Here is a 22,097-nt window from a genome sequence, read left to right as displayed (position 1 = left end):
ACTATGGCTGGATAACTTTTTTTTTTAATTCGGAGAATGTTAACATAATCAAACTGCCCTGATTGAAACCTAATGCATCTGCAATGAAGCGAAGTCTTTTAACACACAAAATAATGAACACAAATTGCTTGGTGAAGTATTAGGAGGCAGTAGGGAGGAGCATGCACCTTAATATTTCAATTGAGCATTGCACAATCACAAAATCCAACCATGAGAAAAGCCTAGTTCTGTTTCGCCTCCGAAGAAAGCAATGAAGTTCAGACATGATTGGATGCAGCAGCATGATACAGTGATTGGTCAAAGATGACTCAAATGAAATGGAAAACTGGCATCAGAAAATAAGCGGCTGTAAGTACATTTTTTGTACATCAACACAAACCAAACAGTCTATGTAAAAAAGTACAAGTGAAGTAAGAGTTCAACAAAACCTTTAAGAAACTGAGTATCTTCAGAGATCCACAGTGAAATAAGGCATCGGATCTCCCTGTCAGTCTGCTGACAATCATGAAATCCCCACAGATGGCCAGACTGCCTTTTGCTTTCTTCCAGCAAGGAAAAAAAGTAACGTATAAGCATGCATTTACACCAGGTAGGATATTCTATTGCTATTATACAAATACATTATATAACTTTACACACTGGTTGGGAAGTGAGCTGATTATAAAATAGGTATGGACAATTAAAAAAAAAAAAGAAGTTTCCATTAAAATAGAACTCTAATTGGTACATCCTAGAGATTTGTTTTGGTTAATGAAAGAAAAAAACATTTGGGAAAAACAACAAAATAATCTTTTGTTGTATATTTACACAATGAACAAAGATGAAGGACAAATGTGCAAATATGTTTCCATGCAAGTTGCATATGTAGCTCAGGTGTTCAAGTGACGGGAGAGGAAATCGTGGCTCCCACATTAAAGTGGTGGCTTCATGAAGGATTGTGTTCAACCCCACAGCAACACATCACGCCTTTTTTCTGGTAAATAAACACGCAAACGCACACTCACACACGCACACAAAAAGTGGCTTCTTAATTTAGACTAAATCTTGCAGACTGAATCACTGAATTGATGTGAGAAAATATTTGAATTATCAATACCAAGTCAAGAAATAAGACACCAAACCCTTTCCAGTAGTAAACAGCAGCCACAGCAGAGCACGGTGAAAGCGAACACTGCTGTTAAACTGTATGTCGGTGCTTTCCAAACCGGGGGTGAAAATGCTAACACTGTCTTTAGAACTTTCGACACATTGAATCAAAATCGCCGCTTTCTTGACACTTCCTAGAAAAGGAAAATGGCTTGAATGAGCCTGAAAGATGTAACAAGTGCAATGGAATGAGGTTGAAGTGCAATTTCACATATATTTTGCTAAATTCACCATTTGAGAACAAAATACATTGGATGGTGACATCTTTGGGTGACGGCGGAACAGACAAAATAAGGACAAACAGAAAAAAAAAATGAATAGCATCTGCTTACTCAGTCATTACTTTGACTGGTTTAAAAGCATTATTTTCTTTGTACAACATTGTTTAAAAAGGCAACTTGAAAACAAATAAATAAAAGGACTTGGCATTTAAAACACTGGGAGAATCGTAAATAATACAATTCAATGAGTAATGTAACGAGAGGTTGACGTAAGGGGGCAAAGGGTGGTGGGATTGTTTCTATTGAGCCTTCAACAAAAACATCATGTGAGGAGATCCGATTCAAATGTTTCAAAAAGAAAATCTCCTGGAACTCAAAGGTGTGATACCACACTAAGGCAATGACGTTTGGGGATGGGTGATATTGGGATTACAAATAAATACACAATCGCCATTTCTTCGGAACAATTGCAGGGGTCGGATGGTTGGGCTGCTGAGACAGATGGTCGTGGGACAGTCGACATATTTGCAAAGGCAAATGCGACTTCCAGTGAAAATCTCCGCACCTCTGGCTCCATCATCCTCCGGCTCTCACTCCGCTGCTGGCAGGCAGTGCCTGCACTCTGACTTGCTCAAAATATAAGACCAAAGCCTCGGTGGTGAAAATGGCGTCAGAGGCTGAGAGTGATGAAACACGTCCATGTGAGTGTCAACGGTTGAAGGGACGACCACTTAGTGGTAATGATATACAGACCCTGTGCCACCAAACCCCACAGGCCCAGTTCTTTCCCGTCTGTCCGTCCATCCGTCCATGGTAGATGGATGAACAACAAGTAGATTAAGGTGAGGAAGAGGCAGCTGAATGGTATTTGACAAACGCGATGGCCGCCAGCTCTTTACAGAATTCCTCCAGCACTATCACCCCCTCCAACAGAGTCATGTGGTCAATCCTGTCAGGACAGACAAATGAGAACTTTGAGGACTGTCAAAATAGAGCAAGAGAAGAAAGAAGCGTGATGAAGGACATACGTGATCCCCTCTGGTTCGAGACCCAGTAATCTCTTCCGAACAAGCAGCAGTTTGTGGGTGAAGTCTGGAATGCGTTGAATCCTTAACATGAGATCACCGACAACCTAACACACAGGCGCATAAACACGGAGGGAAACAAAATCAGTAATTCATAAACAAACTCATTTGTGACCTTGCTGTAAACAAACAGGCAGTTTAGCAGTGTCCACCAGCGCATTACAGACAGAGCAACAAATCATGGGCTGCACCTAAAGGGGCTTGACTGTTTTTTTTTTCTTCCTGAATTTTACAGGTTTCTATCAGCCCTAAGCCACCAAAGTGAAAGCTGATAGTTAAATGATTAGTTTTTTGTCATGATATCTCACATTAAATAAATAAATAGAACAGATAGATAAAACGCTCCGATATTGCCCCTGCAGAGAACAGCTTCCCTTTAATCAGAGGTATATGGTCCATTTCTCACAATAAATGGGAGGCTTATGAAACGACATATTTGTCACTCAGACAGTCGGTTTGACACTCAGTCAGATGACTCTAGCTAACGGCAGGACTCAAAAACATCTTCTGGAATTTCGTCCGCTGACAGTCCTTTCACACAATGCACAGCGACAGCAATCGGGCTCCAACTCCCGGGAGGGACACTGATAGAGTCACTGCTGCAAGGACCTCTAACATCAAACAGATAGCCTTGGATCACAAACACAAAGACATACGGCACTGAGTGGCAACAGCTCATTACTGAGGGTACAGCCTCAAACACCTTCATGTGATTCTTGAATAGAAAAAGCCCTTGACATTGAAAAAGTAATACTCTGACTATATTCACACAACCTCTATCTTTGGACAAAGACATTTATTTTGTTGTTGATTGGAAAATGTCAAACAGTGGGTTCAACTTGGGTATGCGTCTTGCTACTTTTTTTAAAACCCTTTTAATGGAAACTTTTCTTCCAGTAAGGTACCAGTAGGCTGGAAAAGAGAAACATGACGATAAACAGCATTACACAAGGATAATGTCATCGTTGTGAAGGATCAAACTAATAAAGACGCTTCATCACTTCCGTGACAACAATAATCTTACTATTTTTTTGAATTAATATGAGATGAGATGAGAAATGAGAGATGAGAACAACTTTATTAATCCCGAAGGAAATTGTTGTGCCAGAGTTTCTAGTAAAAACATAACAGTAATAGACAATAGTGGAAAGGAGGAAGAATAAGAAATATAATGAAATATAAATTGTCTTAGCTGTTAGCAGTATGTATATAATATGTATATAATATGTATCTTACCCTGACAATGACAGAGAACAAAGATCGGCAGCCAGGAGCCAAGTTAATATAGGGGTCCAGCAGGTACTCGTGCAAGTGGGGGTGGGGTAACAGCGCTAGTTTTGACAAAACTGCTGTCACCTGCAGGTTGACATCATAGGGCTAGTGGACAGAGACAAAAGTAGACAAAGCTTTCAGGTTGGAAATTTTCATCTCAGAACAATCTTTTATGTGTGAAAGAACAAAATAAATATTACAATACAGTCTCTTTAGGGATTTTCCTAAATGGTTCAGGCAACTCAAAGTACATTAAACTTTAGTCACCTTCACAAATTCCACCAATCCTCACTAGTCCTACAGATTTAAAGCTCCAGTTAATGATTTTTTTCGATATATTCTAACAAGAAGGGAACCCTGCATGGTCAGTGATTCATTTTCATTTTTCACTTTATTGTCCCTCAGTGAGAGCCTTTTTACAACAGGAGACCCCATTTGTGCAAAGCCCTAAATCAGAGCCATCTTGAATTTAGATGTGATGAATTTTATGTTGGACATTTAGTTAATTAGATAGAATATGCAACCTGTTATATGACCTTGTCTTCGAAATCTGACAAAAATCAATACAACGAAAAAATAAAAATAAAACAATCATGGAACAAAAGCATGGATTATTGATTCGAACAGTGGGAGAAATTTTCTGCTGACCTGATCTAGGATGCGACCCATTCTGTCAAACAGGACCTTGAGAAAGTGGCCTTCAAAGAATGGAAGAGCCAAGTTGCACTTCTCAAAAGGTTTCGGATTCACCCTCCAGTCCCAGCGTTGACAGACCGCACAATAGTCTCTGAACTGAGGAGATTCATTATTGGTAACTGAAAGTGATTCTTCACGGACTTGTTGTCAAGGACATTGCATCCACTGTCATGGAAACCTTTATCTCAGTTGACGACACACATCTGAGGGAGATCTTACCTGTCTGTGCGCGTCTCTTAGGTAGGTATCGTAGCCAGTTCCTTCAACTTGATAGGATGACTTCGCCTCATCTGGCACCAAGCAGAGGAAGCTGCCGGCAACAGTTTAACAGGACAGTGTACGATAAACTTCATCCTACAAGCAGGTTTCATCACAATTTTGTCAAACATTGTGTACCTGTTGACGATCTTATGGACCTCGGTTTTCCCTTCAGACTTTGAGTGGTCTGGGGTCTGCGGGGGAGAAGAGCTTAGCCAGTCAGAACTGGGCAGCTGGCTACCAGAGGAGAGATCATCTCCAAACAATGGATCCTCCTCAAGGTCACTGTGGAGGAAACACATCGTCATACACCCGTCATTTTTGCAAATGAAGGGGAAAATCAGGACTATCAAAGCATAAACATAAAAACTAAGACTTGAAACAAAATGAATGAACAAAAAACAGGTTTGCTATTTCAAAAAGCAGCAAAAAAGATCTAACATTTCGGCAGACAGAAGGTGAAATACATTTTCATGCTACATAATTTTCAAATAAGAGAACTGCTTTTAACTTTGCATAGAACCCATCACTGCACGGTTGCTGACAAGTATATGTAAATAGTGAGATTTTTCAGCTAATATCAGATTTGTCTGTCTCTATGCTCTTGAAATACCTTATTTAACATCACATATCTATATTTACTACAATGTCAACAGTTATGTTAAGTGTCCCTGGTATTAATTTTTTTTTAATATTACAGTCAACAGTGGCTGGAAGTTGATAATTCCTGGTATGAGAAATTTGCATCACGTAACCCACAAACATCAGTTCAGTGGAAGAACCTGCTTTCCTCCCAAATTTTATATTCACTTTATTTTGACTGGAACATGTGGATAATGGTAGGTCCCTACACAGCGTCGTGCGGCTGGCCGTTCTCAAGGGGCTCCCGCTCCTCCTGGGGCTTGTTCTCTAGGTAGTTCCTCTCCTCCAAGCTACGGAGAGCTAAGCTGTGCAGGATGTGCTGGTTGGGCTTCTGGATCAACTGCTCAAACAGCCGCAGTGTCATGATGCTGATCTGGGAAAAGATGTGATTGAATCAAGATGAGCATGCATGATAACCTGGAGCAACAAGCCAATAGTTGTTCACTGACAGAACTGCAAACACATTCCAGCGTCAGAGGTGATTGACACCCCTTTCGTCTCAAATTCACGAGGGAAAAGGCTGTCAAATAGCAATAGAACTTCAAGTGGTTCAGATTAACCATAGTGACTGATTTTTTTTTTTTTTTGTTGGTGCTCAGTGTAATCAAAAACACAAATATTTTTTATTTACCAGACGCTTATGCTGTGAATTGCATTTATTAGCTGGATAATAATAATGTGAACCTCATCTGACAGGTGGTCACAGTGTTCGATGAGTCTGTGCCTGAGTGGGTTTTGAGTGACAGTGGCAGGAGTCTCCATTTCCATCTCCTCTCCTAGTAGGAAGTAAACCATCTCCTGCATTAGAGCCTCTGATGTCACCTGTCTCATGATCCTATTCAGCAGGGCAGTAGAGGTCAGGATGCCAACCTCAGACCTACAGTTATCAACAAATCACAAACATGTGGTCACAACACAGATTTCTACACCGACAACACTTAGAAAACTTCTGATAATTGATGATTGATCATATGGTCAAGAGATAACCTACGTCTGCATGAGCTGTGGTTCCATCACAGCGATAAAGAATCTCTCCTTCACGGCCTTCGCCATAACTGAAGCTGTTGACTGGGAAACATCAATAAAACCAAATGTAACTCTGGCAGGAGAATAAAGACAGAATGCAACAAATCATCAACTTTGTTAAAAACCTGTTGAGCCTCTTTAATGAGCTGGTCGCAGTAATCCAACCAAGACAGAAAGGAAATGAGTGCCCTCTTTCCTGTGAAGACGGCAGCATCCTCCTTCAAGTTATACACATCTAGACTGAAAGACAAAGCAGATTAAAATATTAATGTCTTTATGCAAATGTATTTGAAGCACTTCCAAAGTTGTTTCATTCTAGATTGGGACTGACAAAGAAATACTGCAGTGAAGGAGAAATTTACCCCCAGTTGACAGACTCCACTGTCTCAATGTCCAAGGGGTCTATGGATTGAGGAAGGGCTTTGTAGAAGGTTACCAGCTTGTCAGTCAGAAGCTCACAGAGCTCAGTGTTTTCAGCTAAACATTTGGCCGCTGCAGGCTCCGGTAAACTGACCAGCAGCATCAGACCCTCACATGCTTTTACCACAATCCTGCCATCCTAAGGTGGGAAGAAACAGACAAGTCTTGAGGACAACAGACACTCGAAAATTTGAATCAAACAGACGCTTTCTGTAGATAACTTACTGGGCTCTTTGTAAGGTTAAGTAGTGATGTAACCAGATTATAGTTGTTGCTCTTATTGTTGTTACTGGTTGGACTGGAGCTAGAGGCAGCAGCTGCAGCCTGTGGCTCCCCTGAAGACTCGGATTGACTCTCTGGTGGAGTCTGACCTGTATCTGGAGTTAATATATTTTCCTTGACCCGCTCTGCCCTTCCAGGACTTGTTCTATCCAGTCTTCTTGACTTGTTCTACAGGAGAAAAAAAAAAATTTTTTGGGATTAGGATATCTTCCACTGTGGGTGGCATGATGGCTCAGTGGTTGGTCCCTCTGCCTCAGAGCAAATAGGCCCCTGGTTCAGTTTCAATTGGGCGGCTTTATGTGGGCGGCCTGCATGGGCTTCTTCTGGGTTCTCCAGTTTCCTCCACAGTACAAACACATGCAATAAATTAATAAGATACCCAAATTGCCAAGTTGCATGAATGAAAGTGAACATTTGTCTTTATATGTGGCCCTGTGAAAGGGTGTACTGAGCCTCTAGCCCAATGATAGCTGGGACTGGCTCGTCTCCCTGACTGCAGGATAAGCGTGTGGATAATAAATTAATTCTATTTTCTCTTAACCATGTTCTTGATGACAGTGTGATGGATTTTTTTTTAAACCATTGCCTATATTTGGAACGATGTTTTTCAAATATTTCAATTGAAACACTTCAGACAATAAATAACTACATACATTGCCTAATATCTCATTTAATCATTAAAAAATGCTTTTGAAATTAAATGCGAACTATTGGATTGACCTGTTGAGAGCCTGATGGAAATGCAGATATGAAAAAAGATCACATTTACAAATAAAATATTAGCCAATTACAGTACATCTAGAAAAGGAAGATAAAAATCACCTAACCAATTTCAAATTTATTTATGTGGCACCTATTGTGAACATCATAGGGGTTTTATTTTTGCTTGAAACAAAACAAATCAACACATATAATTGCAGTTACATTACACCATACCTCAAGGAAGAAGTTGACAAGATATGGATTCTGCTTAAGTTTGGCACAAACTATACAAAGGAATTGAATCTCTTCATTTTCTGTGGGAGCAGCCAGCACTTCCCCACACAGACGGATCAATTTCTGGTTAAAAAAGTACAACAGAAAAAACACGTCAGAGATCAATAAAATAAGACAAAGAAAAAGTAGCAGCAGTCATTCTCACCTGTACGGGTCTGTGGACGTTGATATGTGGAAGGAGAGGCTGATGGATGTGCGCTAGAAGCTTTGTGTAGAAAGTGAGCACTTGCTGCTTCATCCCCGGAGGACACTATTTGCACATGAAGAAAAAGATCAGTCTAGGATATGTAACTGGTCCAACAACATATATCTGCTGCCTGTCTGCATGAACTTGCCGCTGAAAATTTAGCTGGAGAGACTGACAAAACTTGTTCTGCTGTAATCCGTTTGCTGTATAATTCCTGACTTACATCTGCTTTGCCCAAAGTGTAGAGAGTCTCCAGGATCTTATGGTGCAGGAGATACTCCATGCAGGGTCCAGTCTCTCCAGATTCATGCTCTTTTTCCTCCTGAGTAAGGATATCCAGCATTTGTTCCAAGTGGGAGGGGATGTTTGTGTCTGTCACTGGAGCTTTGTCATCTAACAGTGGGGGGAAAGCATGTGAGACATTCAAGATGTCAATAAACTAATGCACAAATGATATGACTATTCATTCGACCAAGCAATTAAAGGCGAGCCTGAAAACCTCTATGTTTAATTCCCCTTGCTAGTGGTTAGTTATTTATAATATGTGATATAATATATTGACATTTTTTATTGATTTGAATTTCAAATTAAACTACAGAATAACTTGACAATTGGCATTTGTGAAAGTAAAATTATTACTATAGGTGTTCAAACAAATAATACGTTAAATAGACCCAATCATCCATAATTCAATGCATGTTGTAGCATTCCAGTCATCTGGGGGTCAATTTATCCATTATGTAAGTTCACAATATTTGAAACATGTAAATTCACCATATATTATCTCAATTTATAAATGGCTTACCTGATGTTTCAATGTAATAATGTGTAATTGCCTTCCAGTGATAGACAAAATCCTCTTGCAGTGGCAGCGATGGAGCAAGCTGAAAAACAATTGTAAACATTATGTGTAGGTGTTTATACCCAACAAGCTGCTAATTATTTTAGATTGACTGGGTCGAAACCTATGAAATTGTAATACTGAAATGAAGGGATTGACATTTCTGCTATTGTCACAGAACAAAATAGTGTGATAACAAAGTGACAGTTGAGATGGTAAGGTCGATAACTTAAGGGTTGAGAGTTCAGCAAATAGAGCTCAGCAGCTTTACCCCAAACGTAAACACGTTTAGGGGACAGAAAAATATATACTTGAAATGCCTCTTTTGATCTAAGTCTTCGTCCAGACACGCAACAAAAAAAAAAAAAAAATCACACAATGGAGCTTGAAAACAGGTAATGAGTATAGCTCCGTGGAATAGCTGGATCACTTCACATACTATGTTGTCCACTGAGGTATGTGAACACACCAAATTAAACTGGTGGCGCAACACCAAGGAAGAACGTGGTTCGATTTCGACACCGTTCCGAAAACCCCATCCAGAGATTTGAAACGAGATAGCTAGCAGCAACGTTAGCTTAGCATTGTGAGGCTCATACCGACTACCTTGAGTGGCTAACCAGTTCAGATTGCAAAGACACCATATCTGTATGACTGGATGTGATTGCAAGCGGAAAAGTATAAATACATATTCCATGAACCCCAAAACCAAGTTATCATTCACGTTTATATTCAGTGGCTATGGCTAGTGTCAACACAACAACACAAACAGGTAGGTATTTTATCACCATAGGCTAATAAGTTAGCGAGCTAACTTATTAGCCTAGCGTTGTGTTGCTAATGCTGACGTCGATATTCTGTATCTGGGTGCCCGAAACCCATTTTGAGCCGACAAGGGCTAAAAAACAAAAAGGGAACACGCGATTAATATAGGCGTTTGCTTGAGACTCACCGCTTCCACAGCGTGCTGGAGAATGGACGTAAATTTGGAGAACATTTTGTTCTTCGACTGGACTAATTTCTCACGAGAAGACCTAGAGAATTCCTCTATCTTCTTCTTCCTGTTGTTACCGCCCCGATCCAGATTGGATGTTTCATGTATTGACCCTTGTAACAAAAGAAAATGTGTTAGCCATAAACCTCGACACGTCAACTGCCTTCAGGACCTGACGGGCCCACCACTGTAAACAAGACGTCTCCAACACGAGAACTGGATCTGAGCTCACTTTGGACACGGTGGCAGTTCCTTCTCCAAACGCTACTGGCTTTAACCACCAGGGGAAGCCCGACCACAAGACACAGCCATCTAATTGTATCGTTAGCGGTGGTCGGAACCGACAAAAGAGATAGCAGACAAATGCGTGATCATTAAATTTAACTTCGGGGATCTTTTTAACTCCATACAAGTTCAAGTATGGATCCACAATAATTTGTCGATTCGGGCTAGGCCCGTAGGAGGAAAGTTCCACGAAGGCATAAAGTCAATATATTGCTCCCATACAATACCCTGATTCGTATTATTTCTCCCGAAGTATTGAGTATTGATGTTTTCCAGTATTGAGTTGATGCCATGCTCATTGAAGGCGCGTTTACCGAGACAGGAAAGCTGGTAGGGCCCACTTGAAGAGAAAATCGGCACGTATCTCTTCGAAGTGGACGGGGGTGATCGGTTAAACTAATAGTGCCTGTCAACTTCATTTAGCAACCGACCGCCTCCAGAACAGCACAGTCATCCTCGACACGAGTAGCCGTTGTTGGCCGACATCAGAATGACCCGATAGTGACTGCAGACAAGGAATCGCAGGAATGATTCCTTTTGTATAACTTGGAATAGTGTGGTCGAACGGTCAAATATGGGCAAATAACTTGGAAAATAAGAAGGATGCTGTGTGTTCCAGGACACGCCCTGCCGCTGGAAAGTGCTGTTCCCATCGCGCTGCCCAGTCCGCTCCTCCAAATCGCAGGCTGTATGTATATTCTTTGCCCTCCATCCCATCATATGCGAGCCAACAACTTCAAGTACACACCAAATCCAGCTGTCAATCAGTCTCCCCCTGTTTCACGTTTTCGTTCGTCGTTGCATCGCCTCCTGTGAATTTCTGCAAAGAAAGATAGACTACCTACCGGGCATGTCTGCTAGAGGTGAGTATCTTATGCCGCAGCCTTCATGACAATACATGTAGAGGGAGGTGTGTGTGTGTGTGTGTGTGTGTGTGTGTGTGTCTGTCGGATGGGGGGGGGGGTCCTTTCTGTTTTGTTTTAGTTTTTTTGGAGGGGGGGGGGTCGTGGTTCCAGGATGCATGCAAGCGAGAAATGGGGTCCATTTGCGTCATTTTTCTTGCAGATCGAGCTGTTATCATGGCACCAATATTGTAAGTAGGTTACACCGGTACGGGGCAAACTCTGCTGCAGCCTCTTGCTCGCAACTTATTTTGTTTACATGTGCGGCCACCGATGCCACCTAAAAGTAGACTTCTACAATCCATCTCTCCTGATTTCGGCGTCTTCTGTCATCTCACAGCCTTTTGTGGTCATAGGTGGTGTATCAGTGGGTACACACCCGAACTAAATGCTCATGAATGGTGTTCTTGGTTGATCTACGTCCCATCCTGGCTGGATTTGATATAGGTTTCTCTAGAAGCACTTAAGGATCCCACTCAACCTAGTGAAGAGTAGAAAAAGTGCCAGCCCCTTTGTTCAAAGATAAATTATGTGTTCCTACACTGTCTTTTGAAGAGATTGCAGATGATAACCTGCAGGTGCAGGTGGAAGATGTTCATTCCCATAAGAGAGCCCTGAATTGTGCCAGGAGATGCTGCTCCTGGCCAGAGGAGGTTAAGGAGCCACAAACTACTACTGGTTGTAGTAAGTAATGGCTGGCCATACTGTTTGAGCTGGCTTGAGACATTGATGATGCAGTTTTAATTTTTCAATATAAAGAATCCTGTAAGAGAAACATTTTCAAAGGAAGCTCAAAGCTTGTACCTAATGTCAGTGTCCTGTGGAGAAGAGTAGCTTTGAACTCTCTGCATCACTGAAGTGACCTGCTTTATCCAATCTCCCTGGCTGTTGAAGGGGATCGATGTTGCAGCGTCCATTGCTTGACAGCCCTCTGTGAAACATAGACCTGATTAGCTCACTTAAGCCCTTGCAAACAGCCAATCATTATTCATGAGAAATAACTTCACACACCAGTTAGGTCCCTATCATCTCAGTTTGGTTTACAGCAGAGTGATGCCATCTATTTTCCTTATAAATAACACCCAAACACATTTTTGCAAGTAATATTTCTTAAAAGAAATTGTGATGGAGAGGCCTTGGTCAGTTGCATCTGCGGCAACAATAATATTTATTTGAAGGTCAATATGGTTTAGAAATATGAAATATCAATGTTCAATAAACACACATTTTAAGAAAAACACCCCAATGAGCTACGATGATTAATAACTTTTGTCAATGACAAAATATTTTCGAGCTAGTTTGTCAGTTTTTTAATTGTGTCAATTAAACATTGTAGTAGCCTGATAGCCAATAACCCATTATTTATTAACATGACAATAAACTTAACAGATACATGAACAGATGAACAAAAGGACTGATGCTTTACAATTAAAACTAATCATTATTTACTTTTGAAAAAGATCTTTTAACTTTTTAAATTGATTCTGTGTCACTGTAAGTAAAAATGTATATAACGGGGGCTAACCAGCCCTGTCCATAGCTCCTACAGTCACAGCATGCTGTTTCTGTAGGAGCTGTAATAGTATCATAATATAAAATGCTTTATTCAGAAATTGACATTGTTACAAGATTAATTTGCTTTCCCTTAATACTGCTGATAGATGCATAAATAGATAAAGAAGGTAACCAAAGGGTACAGATGAAATTGCAACAGCCGCATTCATGCTCACACTCATATATGATCCACCAAAGTAAACAAACAAAGAAACAAACATACAAGTATATTTTCCTCTCTTCTGTTGTGCTCTCCATTAGTCCAAAATGTTTTTTTTTAAACATTGTTTTTTTATTTGTCAGATCGGATGTAGCAATCGCTTCTTTTTTCCAAACATATGGTAATGGAACTGAATTTAGTCTGTTATCAGCTGATCATTTTATCTGTAAAACTCAGCAGACTTTTTGTCATTAATAGTGATGGTCATCCAAAATAATTGATAAACATTTCTTAATGTGAGATTATCTCTTGGTTATTTTCTAGTTTAAACTGCTCCTGATAAAGTAACTGAGCCTCAAGATTTGGAGAGATACATTTCTGTGGTGTTTTCCAATCATATTTATATATTTATTGTTTTTGCCCCTGAAGACAAACTTCATGGAGGTCCCATTGTTTTCAAAAGACATTAAACCTCTACTGCGGACTTCTCTAAAGTTTGCAATTCATATGAAAGACATCTACTTGGATTAACAAGCACATCGGGTGGTAAAAATACGTCCCTTTTCAGGACTTGATCCATAAACCAATAGAGGAAGGTTAAATAGTGTTGTGATCTATGCACAGTGAACAACAGTCATTAATAATGAATGACTTAATCTTCTTTTTCAGAGTAAGTTCTGATTCCAAATGTTGGAAATTATTAACACTGATATTGATACTTCACTACTCTGTCCATACCCTAGGCAAAATCTATGTTTCAAAAGTGAATGTTACAGTTATTGTATTATTAAACAGGGGGGCATTTAAATGTTCCTGCCACCAATCCATTGTCTGCAGCTTAACCTACACTTAGGATCACGGGGGATAGCTGAGCCTATACCAGCTGCCATTGGGCAAGAGGCGGGGTACACCCAGGACTGGTTGCCAGTCATTTACAGGGCCGCATATAGACAAACAACCATTCATTCTCTCATTCACACATCAGGGGAATTTTCTCGTTTTTTTCCAATTAAACTTCTGTATGTTTTTTGAATGTGCAAGAAAACCAGAGAACCTGGAGGAAACCTGCTCAGACACAAGGAGAAGGCCACAAGACTCGAACCAGGGTCCTTCATGCTGTGAGGACAGATGTGCTAACCACTGCACTACCATGTTGTCCATTAAAATGTTACCGTATGTAATTACCACACTAATACTGAATAGTCGGTAACAACCACCAGCTCCAGACATTAGTGCAATGCCAACTCACCATAAAACACACATGACTTTAACATCAGAAATAACTGTCAGATGTTGTTAAGTATTAAATGAAAGTACATAAAATTCAAATCCAATGAAAACTTAAAGCCATCAAGCTAATAATGTCAAAAGATGTTAACATGATACGTTGCACAGAGGTTAATTTCGAGTCAACTTTGGTGTCTAGCTGGCAATGTAGATGCAACAAACTAATTAGACCTTGTACATATAATATCTTCTTGTTTCTCCTTTGGCTACTACTATCAGGGTTTGCCATAGTTAATCAACCTCCTTCATCAAACCCTCATCTTTGGTTGCTCTTCTCTCACACCAACTAACTTCATGTCCTTTTACATAGCACCAATATAATAAATAGCAAATAGAATAAGGTGTTCTATCAATATACTGATCAGGCACTAATTTCTACTCTCTTTATTCAGATACAGCCTTACATGTGTCTGCCAGCTGTAGACCACACGTTCTTTAGAAAATCAACTCATAATTGTTCCACTGGAGCAAGTTTTTGGACAACTGTATCATTTGTCTCTTCCCAAAAACCAAGGCCATGGAAAAAAATAAAAGTAAAATAAAATATGATTCTCTACTCCTGTCAGACTTCCATCTGTTGGTCAGCAAGCTTTAACCATTACAGTGAGTATTTCAGTGTCTCACCCCGGGTATCAGCACAGGGCCAAAGGTCTCTACCTTGGCAGTGATTTCCTTCCATTAGTGACCCCCCACCTGGTGGCCTGCTGCCATTTCTGGATCTTTCATATTAACAGTATTTGATTATTTATTTATCAGGAAAGCATTCCTCTGATTGTGTTGAGGGAGCGTATTCTTTCAAGAAATGCTGTTGTATTCCATATTTATGGCAGGGCAGGACTTATGGGCACGATTATCGATGGCTATAGTGGAAACATTTGATAGACGTGTTGGTGTTTCTTACCCCCTACATTTTCTTCTGTGTTGTTATGGAAAATTACCACACTTGAGCTATTTTAAATAGTAAATAAATACAATACATATTTTCAATACTTGGTAGTTTTTCTGTCTCAGGCAGCACTGTGGCACAGCGGTTCGTGTTTCTGCCTCACAGTGTGAAGGTTCCAGGTATGATTATGATAGGGGCCTTTCTGTGTGAGTTTTTACAGGAATGAGTTTTCCTGTATGATTCTTTTTGTTGGCACTCCTTTATGTGGAAGGATGTATTTTGTATCTTGATCGCTCATCTCAACTCCACTGTGGAATTATAAACATTTCTGCATTTTCACACGCAGTGGCAAGTGTTATACTCAATTTTCTGCCACTGCTCATGAAGTTGACAGGTTGTATTTTTTAATGATTTTATGGCCCCCTTTTAAAGCATTATAGGAATGTAGTGGAGTCTGTTATGAAATTTAGAGTTTGCTAATGTCGTCCTTAAAGGGACTGCTCAGATATCCCAAACTCAAAAACACATTGTTTTTCCAACTGCATATATAGCCATGTATATGTCTACATAATTTTGGTGAAAGTTAACAAATTCTAAACTATCAATCCAAGGACTCTCTAGTTTCTCTGTGATACAGTGGAAAAAACTGCATAGGTCTTGTGCTGACTTGAACTCTAAATAAGGATTACTTTGTACTTTTACCATTATTGTGATTGATAAAGACATTCATGATAAAGATATGTTTACAGCCAAATTCATTTTCTTCTGTTCAAACTTCACTGAACCTGAAATGTGTCAAAATGAAGAAGACATTTTTGCAGGTACAGCAAAGATTTTGGTTCGGATAAAGACTATTTTTCAAATTTTTTTTAATCACCTGGTGTCATCGGTTTGGCCATGACTGGATGCAGACTGATGATAGTTGGATGTGTCAGAGGAAATTGTGGAAGAACACACTGTCTAATCTTTTCTAAGGAAACTGTTTAGGAATGGTTATACTGGGGACAAAATTGATATCAGTAATCAACACAAATCAAAATTAAGTTCTTGTTTTAAATGTCATCGGCATATTTTATTATCATAGATAATAAATTAATGTATTTGGCTGAACAATTCTTATCTGGTATTGGACAAAAGGGGGGCTATCCCCCGTACTAGTTGCCAATCTCAGTAATCTTTAGTAATTAGTATCTAAACCACGTGATTTTGATGAGGGAAAACAGACAATAGCAAAAGAGAAAATATAATCAATAAACTGGAAAAATACTACCGATAATGATAATGATCTATTTTTTTAGCTGCAGATAATAAAACTTGATGATGTGACTTCATAAAAAAATCTTCAAAAAGAAAGCTGAAGAAACATTGTATTCTTGTCATTTATTTTTAGATAGTACTGGGAATGTAAAATGCAGTCAGTAAGTCTTATTATTGTTGTGAGGCTTTTTTTTATATATATATAAAACCCATGAATAATGCACATTTTATTTATTATATCTTGAAGTATTTTGATTTAAAATCTCAGTGTCTTAATAGCACAAAGTAATGATTAACAAATCAAGTTTTCCTCTACAATTCTTCCATTTCATAGAGCCCTTTCAGTAGCAAGATAAGCACAGTTTCAACACTTTGCCTCTGACACTGCAATGTAAGCTGGATGATCAATGGTGGATAAAGAAGGAGGAGGCATAGCTCCTCTGCAGTAACCCAATCTGATGCCTCCTCCCCATTCTAGCAGTAGAGAGGGCTGCTCATGCTCAACCACCACGACCCACCACATCAGCACTTTTTTTTGTGTGTGTGTGTCTATAGTGTTTGCCTGCATATAAGTGCTCCTGTGCGTGTGCGTGCATGTATCCTGGCAAAAGACTGAATAATTAATGAGCAAGGGAAGGAGTGAAAGCACTGTCGGACGGGACAGTGTGTGTTGGAGTGTGTAGTGATGGGGGAGAGGAATACAGTGAGGCAGGAGCACAGCTACGATGGGCTCTGCAACTACGCCCAAAAAATCACCTCCTGCTTCGGACTGGATGGTAAGACTGAGGAGGGAGGGAGGAAGGGGTGGCTTCTTCATATGCTGAGCAGGATGCAGAAAGATGCTCTGAAAAATGTCTGTGTTTCTATCTATGATTATGCTAATTTTTGTGTATGTACGGACAGCTGATTGTTTGAATTTATGTGTTGCTTTGCAAGTGTTTGTGTAGTTGAGTCATAGCTGCCACAGAGGGAATAACATGTGGAGGGCAGTGCCTTAATGCAGCAGAGTAGCACGTCCTCAACTCCTGCTAGGTCTGTGTGCCTGTGTGTGTGTGTGTGTGTGTGAGTCTTCAAATCGCTACCTCATTGACATTCTATCTATTTTCTCGGGAATTTAACTGTGCCTTTTGGAAACTATGAATGTAGCAGTTTCTGTTAAAGATACTGACCCTGATTAAATCATCTTACTGTAAATAGTAGTAAAGCTCCTCAGCTCCAGCCATCATATCTCTGTTCATGCACTCTGGCAAAGAGGAAATTAATTTAATATGATGTGCAGGCCAAGCCCGACTTCTCCAGACTACCAGGATATTTTATGCTTTGTCATTGTCTGCAGTTTTCTCTTTTCACCATGACTACGATGCTCAGAAACCTATCTCTTTTGGAGTAAAGAAGTAAATAGTTGATAAAGATTTGAAGCCTGGGTCTTTCTCCATTGTATGATTTTGTTTATCTATCAACAGTGCTGTTCATCTCATCTTTGTAAAGTGAACTTAGATTCTACCGCTGCATCATCTATCATTTCACCTCCCACAAGTATGTGTTGATGATTCAAAATCCAAATCACACTGATGTCACATTTACAAAGTGGGTGAATGTATCCTTGCCACAATTGTTTGGTTGGAAAAGTGAGAAAAAAAAAAAAACAGTTGCTTCAATTGGCATTTTGGTTTGGAAAGTCCTGTCGTAACAATGTATCCCTACATTTGATATTTTGAATATTTACCAAGCCAGTGTTGACTCATTGATTTTACCCTATAATGGAAAGCCACTGCTGGCATTTTTTACTCCAGCACTATTGGCTACAAGAATGTCCTTGCTGTGTTTTAACCTTGAATTTGATTGGCAGACCACCAAGGTAATCTGTTCTCAAAGTGTGTTGGATGACATTGGTGTTGTACACCGATATAGAGCCATTAGCTGTAATAGGTCTCATTCCTACTGCAAAAGCAAAAGTATTCAACCACAACGGCTTTACTCAAGGCAACACCGACACATACAGAGATCTTGCATCTGACAGATGTGAAGTGATGTATGGTGAGTGCCATCTTGCTGAGAGTTCTACAGTTCTCTGCGGCCAACCTGATGTGGAGCTACCTAACCCCACCCAGAAGATAATCAGAGGCTCGACGTCAGACCTAAGCTGCTTAAGGCACCAGTCTGGTTGGGCTGAAGACACTCATATTATAAGCTTCTTTGGCAGTATCTCACTGTGCTGTACCTGCTGCATAGTGCTTTGTCATATCTGCTGCCTGCTATTTAGATTCTCACCTGAAGGTGGACACCAGCATTCCACTTCTTCCTTTTCAGCAGATTCGATGGATCAGGTTGAGGGATTCTAGCTGGAGATGCGCCCATTGGAGTCCTGCTCATCCTCTGACTGGATATTTTATGATGTGCTACAGTGCATCTTGCCACAAGGCTCTCTCTTCTGTTTGGTGCCTCTATGAACATCTGCCATTCTTCATGTCTCAAGGCAGTTGCCTTTTGGAGTGGGTCTAAACCTGATCCCTGGATCTTGGGAGACATCTGACTGCAGTGTTTCCTCCTTTTTTGTGCAACAGCAGGGCACCATGCCCACTCTGCCCAATCTGAACAGCCTGAGCAAGCTGTGCAGCTCCAGTCATAGCCACAGTGTGGATCGTGTTCGGGTGAAACGCAAGACCTCAGTGAAACGCATGTCCATTATTGAGGATGGGCATGTGGCTGAGGTCCTGTACCTCATTCCGAAACAGTACATGGAGCAGCTACCCTACCTCAACCCAAATGACTATTATCTTAGTGAGAGGCTCAACGATGTTGCTACAGGTAGGCCAAGAAAAAAAATCATGTGTTTGTCTGTTCTAAATATTTAGTCATCCATCCATTCAATGATTAGTTGTGGATACAAGCATTGTTAAATAAATTTGAGGTTAGACTGTCAATATGTTTCATCCTCATCTTCTTTCATTTTCATCCTCAATATCCCTTGTCACTTCCTCCATGTATTTTTTACAACCATCTTGCTGTGTTGCTTTGTTTCTCAAGAAGGTGCTTGAAATTAAATTGATTACTTGATACTTGGAGATTACTTTATTTTAATTGGATGACAGTGAGTGATTACACCTTCTGTGGCTTCTCAAATCTGACCTGTGCGTATGTGTGATAAGTTACGCAATCACAGCTTTGTGGGTGCTAGAAAATGTCTCTGCAAGTGATGAAAAGGTCAGAGATCTGATCACAGACCGGGCCATTTGTTATATAATGCAAACCCATAATGCAAAGGCAGACCTGCTGGATTTTGCCAGGCAGAAGCACATGCCGAAGTGACATGGTGGCTTACATCAGGATTACAACATGGGCAAAAGGACAAAATGAGATTTTAGGACCTTATGTATTCTCTGACTGCATGCCAGAAACTGTAGTAAATTCATCATTGCTTGGCTCTAAGTTGTTTGCAGTTATCACATCACCTCATTTTTGTCCATGATTAAATGCACACATAAAGCATAATCTAAACCACATTCAACAGGACCATTATGAATGCAAACTGAGGCTAGATCAATAATCAAAGAGGACCATGGTGACTGTAGCCATTTGATTTCTCCTGTGACTGCTGACATCAATTTTTGGGACCCTGATCAGGTTCTTACATTCAGTGAAAAAAATCTTGCAATTCAATTCAAAATGAACACACTGGCATTATTTTACTCACCCTTTACCCAAAGATTTTAAATAGTCTTGCGTTAAAACGTCATCCTAACATTGCATACATACATGAATAACATTATTTTCTTTGTTTCTGAATGGAAAAGGTGTTCTTTAACTTTTCTTTTTTGTATTTGTCCAGGCCATTCTTTTCAGTAAGTGACATTGCATCACCTCAGATTAACTTTTGCAAAGAAACTCTAAATTACTAATCTCAATCTTCATGTAGGTTTAATTTATGAAGATGTGGGTTATATGAGCTACATGCAAAATAATTATGCTTTCCATTGGAACTTTTGTGCTGAATGATTTATTACATGTCTTTGGCCAGCCAAATGCTGTGTTTATGTAGCACGATTTAGGAGGAAGTGAAAATGAATGCACAGGACTGCTGTTGCAGCAGTTCTGACTAATCTGCAACCACTTTTAAAAATGTGTAAAAGCTTGTTAAGCACTGTTGACTATACAGAAAATGGGAAAGCGAGGCTCCTAAAGACTGAAAGCGTTCCCGTCACCCTTTAGCCCCCATCAAAGCATTCTGTATGCTTGAAGGATGTGAAGAAATCCACAAATAGTGTAGAATGGGCAGCTAGTAGTGCAGATAGTTTGTAAGTGTGCCTGTTTGAGTGTTGATTTGCAGGATAACTCAAGAATAAATTCACAGATACCTCTGCAATGTACTGTAAATGTGACCTCTTTCATTGCAGTTTCACTCACTGGTTTCGGCTGACAGGCAACTATCTTAAGAGAACATGAAATGTAATTTGTCATTGTTTGGAAATGCACTGAGGTTACAGTCTATGTGGGTTGTGCAATGTATGATTTTGCTGTTCAGGTTATTAATGGACATTCAGACATGGATGATCCATAGGATAACCTTTCATCCACTGATAATAGGCTTTACTACTCAGAATTGCTCTTAGCTGGCCTTAAACCAAGACTGTTTACTGGCTCCTTCAGACATTGTTCTAAGGGGAGACATGACAAGGTGTCTGACATTGTAAGACCCCATAACAGGCATTAATGGGGCAATTTTTATTTTCTTAACAGTTATCGGCTACAGTTTAAACTGCTGCTTTTCATCAAGTAGGCTTGCTATCCTTGAGCAAAGAGCTATCTTTCTAAAGCTCTCACAAGCTCTATTCATTACTAACTCAAACTAAATATCTCATCTTTTACAATGAAGAAGGGTGGTCCGGAAGGGTGGAGGCTAACTATTTTTGCATCATGGCAAGTCTCCATTGGCCACTTGGTGGAAAACGCCCCAGCAGAAGCGCATGCATTTTGCTGGACATCCAGCAGGTGGCACATTTGATACCGTAGTGGATAAGAGAAATTTGAAAATACATTCCTGCATCACCAAATACAGATGTGGTACTTGTGGGAGTAATGCTTCAACCATAGAAAGGTAGAGTAGACTCTTGCTTTAATGTGTTTATCAGTGAGTATATGCTCCCCCAAGTGTGTCCAAATACATACACACAAACACACTTATATATATATGTGTGTGTGTGTGTGTGTGTGTGTGTGTGTGTGTGTGTGTGTGTGTGTGTGTGTGTGTGTGTATGTGTATGTGTATGTGTATGTGTATGTGTGTGTGTGTGTGTGTGTGTGTGTGTGTGTGTGTGTGTGTGTGTGTGTGTACATATATATAGACAGATAAATAGATAGATAGGTTTAGTATTTTTTGCCATTTTGATATGGCTATAACAAGTATGAGAGAAGGTTTCTTTAATTAGAGCAGGACATCCTGTATATAATATGTTCATTTTGAGACATATGTGGTTACAGAGTGCAGCTCTCCCGTGCTCTCTGTAATTGGATTCCAGAGGATCCCCTAAAGATATTAATACAAAGCCTATACAGAGATCACGACACTTCCAACCTTTGATCTTATGTATCCCTTCATGCGCTCATGTACCGTTCTCATAAAGATGCTTGGTGATCAGAAATTAAATGTCAGCAAATGTTACCTGATCTAATTTAATAATCCAGTTTGGTTTATTTGTTTCT

At 39.9% G+C, this 22,097-nt stretch overlaps 2 protein-coding genes across 3 annotated transcripts in view; one reads left to right on the top strand and one right to left on the bottom strand.

Annotated features, from left to right (window-relative positions):
- Window positions 1-4: 4 nt before the first annotated feature.
- fhip2a (FHF complex subunit HOOK interacting protein 2) lies at window positions 5-11,213 on the bottom strand. Of its 2 annotated transcripts, none has more exons than XM_086166185.1 (18): window positions 11,197-11,213; window positions 10,025-10,179; window positions 9,037-9,115; window positions 8,455-8,624; window positions 8,190-8,294; window positions 7,985-8,107; window positions 6,992-7,216; window positions 6,709-6,905; window positions 6,472-6,586; window positions 6,312-6,388; window positions 6,005-6,197; window positions 5,530-5,693; window positions 4,817-4,963; window positions 4,640-4,730; window positions 4,373-4,516; window positions 3,689-3,829; window positions 2,396-2,499; window positions 5-2,316 (listed from the first exon to the last, which is right to left on the bottom strand). In XM_086166185.1, the coding sequence occupies exons 1-18, from the start codon at window positions 11,201-11,203 to the stop codon at window positions 2,205-2,207; spliced, it is 2,349 nt and encodes a 782-aa protein (XP_086022311.1). In that variant the 5' UTR covers window positions 11,204-11,213; the 3' UTR covers window positions 5-2,204. The 2 variants fall into 2 exon arrangements, with proteins under 2 accessions (XP_086022311.1, XP_086022318.1); XM_086166192.1 differs by lacking the exon at window positions 11,197-11,213 and adding an exon at window positions 10,666-10,684.
- A 7,372-nt stretch (window positions 11,214-18,585) lies between these two features.
- LOC147236285 (actin-binding LIM protein 1-like) overlaps window positions 18,586-22,097 on the top strand; it is a 35,961-nt gene continuing 32,449 nt past the window's right edge. The window contains exon 1 of the mRNA XM_086166240.1: window positions 18,586-19,205. Coding sequence (XP_086022366.1) covers window positions 18,971-19,205 — 235 coding nt within the window. The 5' untranslated portion in view covers window positions 18,586-18,970. The remainder of the gene's footprint in view (window positions 19,206-22,097) is intronic.

Source organism: Fistularia commersonii, chromosome 2 (genome assembly GCF_037954325.1).
Source record: "Fistularia commersonii isolate RoL2024-O1a breed Wild chromosome 2, RoL_Fcom_v1.0, whole genome shotgun sequence".
Taxonomy (NCBI): Eukaryota; Metazoa; Chordata; class Actinopteri; order Syngnathiformes; family Fistulariidae; genus Fistularia; species Fistularia commersonii.
This window is presented reverse-complemented; position numbering and strand designations above follow the sequence as displayed.